The sequence below is a fragment of the Antennarius striatus genome, chromosome 1 (assembly GCF_040054535.1).
Source record: "Antennarius striatus isolate MH-2024 chromosome 1, ASM4005453v1, whole genome shotgun sequence".
Taxonomy (NCBI): domain Eukaryota; kingdom Metazoa; phylum Chordata; class Actinopteri; order Lophiiformes; family Antennariidae; genus Antennarius; species Antennarius striatus.
Window position 1 is genome coordinate 24,049,941 of NC_090776.1, and position 4,733 is coordinate 24,054,673.

A 4,733-nucleotide genomic window follows, 5' to 3' on the forward strand; every position below is an offset into this window, starting at 1 on the left:
ATGAATGAACATTTCTAATAGTAAAATTTTTGCTTCAGCCTAGTTTTGTATTGGGATATACATTATGAGCAGTGATAGAAGCATTAACATAGAAGAACTATATTGTAAGATTAACTGCAAGAATAAATCCCATTACACAACGCAATTCTTCAAAAAGATAATCTTTATTTTACCTTTTCACAAACATTAAAACATTGTGAATGAAGGTACAATGGACAATTTTATCATCTGAAACACAATATGAGTTACCTAACTGCAATATCCGTTTAAGGCTGTTTCAGTAAGTTGGATTTAATTCCACATACCATGCAGAACTGTATCACATGTCACAAGAAAATGTTGTCTCTTTATCTCCAATTGAACAAGGAAGACAATATGCAGGAACCTGGGAGGGCTATTTTTTAGAACTGCCTCCATACAAAATAAAAGTAACACTGATGTGATGAACCCTTGTCAAAAACCTGACTGTGTTAAAGTCGCGCTTCAAGTATTAAAATCAACTCTAAAATATGTAACCCTGAAGTTTTAACTCTCCAATTTTTGCTGTGTCCTACATCATTTATATATGCATTTATATTTGGTGTAAAGCACTTTGTAACATTAATGTGCTATTAAAATGAATATGCTGGTGTAGTTTGTAGAATACAGCTTCAAGTGGAAGCAGTTCAGTCCGCAGGAACTTGGATTGGACCCTTGAGCAAGGCACCAAACCCCAAACTGCTCCCAATACAATTAGCCGACCTCAAAATTACACTTGAACTAAGTAACAGAGTGGGTTTGTAGGGGAAAATGTTAACTTTCCAACAGTGGTTTGTAGTTTTTATATAAGGTCACTAGTTCATTTGCCAGTACAGTAGTAACGCTTTCTCTAATCATCCCTGCCAACTTGTAATGGTGACGTGAGTTAACACAAACTGGGTCTTTCCTGCTCTGAGAGCGGCTTTGGGAGAGCGTGGCCCCGCCGGCAGCCTCCTCCAGACGGAACGCAGCCCCTGAGAGGGGCTGTAATGTGAGAGCAGCACAGAGGTAACCTATTATTAGCCAAAAGCCGAGTCGCGGCTCTTGAGACGTCCAGATGTTGCGTTCAGGGCACCAAGAGAAGTCGGGGGCACCACTGTTTCCACGCTGAAGCAAACTTTTAATATATCGCTTTCCTTCTCATAAATAGCGATGGAGACTGTCGGATTTGACTGAAGGAAGATCAGCGGAGCTCTTAAGAAACATTTTCACATTTTATTTGTTCAGGTAGAGTCGATTTTGGGGGATTTGAATGCTGAGCCTCAACTTAGGGACGCGGTTGAAACCTATTTGAAATGTTTTTGCCTTCGCCTGGTTGGAATTAAAGAATCATATTTTCCACAAGAAATAGGGTTTAAACGTGTGTTTTCGGATAAGTGGGGGATCATGGCTTTCCTTCACTTGCTCCTGTGTGCCGGGATGCTCTCGCCGCCGATGTGTGGAGCCTACTACAGCGGACCGCTGCAGCCGGAGATGTCCAACGGGACTTTCCATCACTATTTCGTCCCCGACGGCGACTACGAGGAAAACGACGATCCGGAAAAATGCCAAATGCTTTTCAAAATGACGGACGATCGAAAGTGCGGTCTCGACGAGGACCAGGATAGTGTCATACGGGATGATTTCACCATCATCAAGAGGCAAATTGAGGACTCGGCGAGGGTGCTGGAGGGGATCGGGAGAAGTATCTCGTTCGACCTGGACGGAGAGGACAGCTACGGTAAATATTTGCGGAGGGAGACGAGCCAAATAAGCGAGGCGTTTACAAATTCGGAGAAGTCCCTGCTGGAGCTGGAGGTGAAATTCAAACAGAGCCAGGAGACTGAGCTGAAGGAGGAGCACCGGCTGAGCGACGACTTTCTGAACATGATAGTGCACACACGGGACCTCATGAAGGAGACGCTGGACATTTCTCTGGGACTGAAGGACAAACATGAGCTGCTGTCTCTGATCATCCGCAGCCACGGCACAAGGCTGAGCAGACTGAAGAACGAGTACCTGAAGTTCTGAGGAAAAATAGTTCCAGCATCTCATCAGTGCTATTTTTTTTTTTTTTAATTTTTAATTTTTAATTTTTTTTTTTTGTGGTGGAGTGTGACTATAAGACAAAAGCGTGGATCAATCATATCAGGGATAAACAAATAAACAAAACACCCATTTTCTTGTTTAAGTCTAGAGTTGTTGTTCCCGACTTGGAGGTCAAGACCCCTCTTGTGGGTCAAAAGAAGTTGTGTGAGCTCCTCAGATGATTAATGAGATGGAAAGAATTTTGGTTTCATCTTCGGTTTTCCTTTTGCAGTACTCTCCAATTCAGTTTACTGCTGTGGAGCTTGGGAAAAAAAATCTGAACTGTGTGGACGTCTCAGTTGCTAATTCAAACACATGCAAATTACTATTTGTTATACCTACCTCCAAAAACAATGCGAGGAGAATGGCAACAATTCTGAGGCCTCACATGTATTGCGCCATTTGTCATGCAGAATTATCTAATCTTGCGGCCCCTTCATATAGTAGTCAATGTTTTAAGGCCATGAGAATATGCTCAGTTCCATATAGTGATAACAGAAACATCAGATCTATAGCCTATATAAAGGTTTGCAAGTATTAGATAAGTACTAGCAATAAAATATATTTTTCTTGTCTTTTAAAATTTCTTTGGACTCTTCATAGAAAGACCAGGTTGAGTAGATACTATGGAAAAATAATAATAATTTCACCCTGCATGAAATTTTTGTATGACAGCATGTGTAAACTAAAGCATACAAATGAAATTACTTCATATCATTGAGGCCATAACATAATATAATCCAGTATATCAAATATTGCAGTAAAGGCCTGCTCAGTGATTAGCACTTCAGACTGAGGTCTTCCAGTGAGTAAAAAGAAACACATTGTTTACACAGCTGCCATTGCATAAATAAAAATCTTTGTCAAATGATGGTGTAATATTTAACCTTAACTTCGGTCACCGATTGCTCAAAACTGCAGTAATGTTTTCCAAAAAATAACATTTGGCCTTAATTTGAGTTTAAACATGATGAATCCACCAATTTATAAAACAAAACAGCCTCTTATCTTGGTTTATGGTTATTTCATAATTATACCTCTAAACACAAGTTTGTGTATAAAACGGTGACTTCCAACACGAGTCAGCCAATTTCAAAAAGTGAGAGCACGAACACCAGTTTGCAGAATACAAGTGCTGTTGTTACATGAAGGTTTTTTCCAAAACTCTTCAGTGTAAACAGAATTAGGACTGTTGAGGTCTCTCTTGAGGTTTTGGAGATTCTCTGGATTTGAGTAAAACTGTTTGACTCGTTGATAGCTTGTGTGTCATCATCCATATTTATGTGGGAATGCCTTGCGTTTAGTCTGATTTTAGACCCCTAGAATTGAATAAGCAAGTTTTTGGAAAATCCTTCATAAAGCATTGATGAGATTTACACAGTGGACCTCATATATGAGCCTGTTTAGAAGCTCGTAGCATCAGCAATGCTATCGTCACTTTCCTCTGACTCACCAGCTGAATGTCTTCAATAATATCAAACAATGTTTACATGTAAAACCTGATTTGTTTTCTTTTCACCTTAACCAGACCTTAATTCTCTTTATAGGCTACCACACTTTGCACAGTTCTTTACAGCTCTGGTGCTAAAGTTTGTGACATAATTTAAAATGTAAAGTCTTGATTGTGTTGTTTAGCACAGGCAGTATAATCTTGGAAAATGTACAGTATATTATTATAGGTAAGTAAATACTGTGAGTACCAATGCGTTATTACAGAACAACAAAATATGTATTCATTGTTTATGTAGATTTTTCTAGTAGAGAAACACACACGCACACACACACACACACATACACACACACACACACACACACACACACACACACACACATATTCGTTCTTGTTATCTCTAAGATGTACTGTATGGTGAGATGTACAGTAATACTTTAACAGATAAGACTGCAGGCAGCACTCATGGACTTCATTGTCAAACATTAATCTGTATGACATTTTCTTAACGGATTGTCTTTTGTCTTAAAATAAAGAGTTTGTGTTTAAAATATAATGCTGTAGCAAGAATGTACTTCAATGGTTGTAATTTTGTATGTTTAAATTCAGAATTGTTTACGAATTGCAAAATGAGTCCTGATATTTGTCCTGTTCACAATTGTTGGTGACATTAAACCATTTATAAAACAGGTCAATTCTGTGGGGCAAATAGTGGAATTCATACAAATCATGATAAAAACATACAATTTGTTTTGGTTTTGTTGTCCAGAGTTTATTAAACTTGCCTGATTTAATGATGGCTGCCAAATTGGCTTTAAAATATTTTCTCGAATAATGGACCTAGTTCCTGTAATCAAACTGAATAATCTATCAATTTTTGTGTTTTAAACTTTGCAGGACTTGTATTTTTCACAAGTCACACACTTGAATAATATCAGTAGTGATGCAATACAGTATTTGAAAAAAACAGTGAAAATACAGACATTGACAAAGTGATGGGATGCCTTTTATTATAGTCTTTCAGATGAACAGGGACAAGTAGGTAAGTATTAGTGAGGGCAAGCAAATGTCAGGTAATTCACTCTATTGGGATGAATGGTAAGGATTCTCTACAGACAGGTTTTCCTGACCCGCTTATGTCTGAAAAGGACATAAGCGGGTCAAAGCATGACAACACCAAACAGTTGTAGGAACAGGT

The 4,733-nt window shown here is 38.6% G+C and overlaps 1 protein-coding gene across 1 annotated transcript; it reads left to right on the forward strand.

The window, feature by feature from the left end:
* Positions 1-992: 992 nt before the first annotated feature.
* Positions 993-4,091, forward strand: fibinb (fin bud initiation factor b). The gene has a single exon (XM_068315055.1). The coding sequence runs from the start codon at positions 1,405-1,407 to the stop codon at positions 2,026-2,028; it is 624 nt and encodes a 207-aa protein (XP_068171156.1). The 5' UTR covers positions 993-1,404; the 3' UTR covers positions 2,029-4,091.
* The last annotated feature ends 642 nt before the right edge of the window (positions 4,092-4,733 follow it).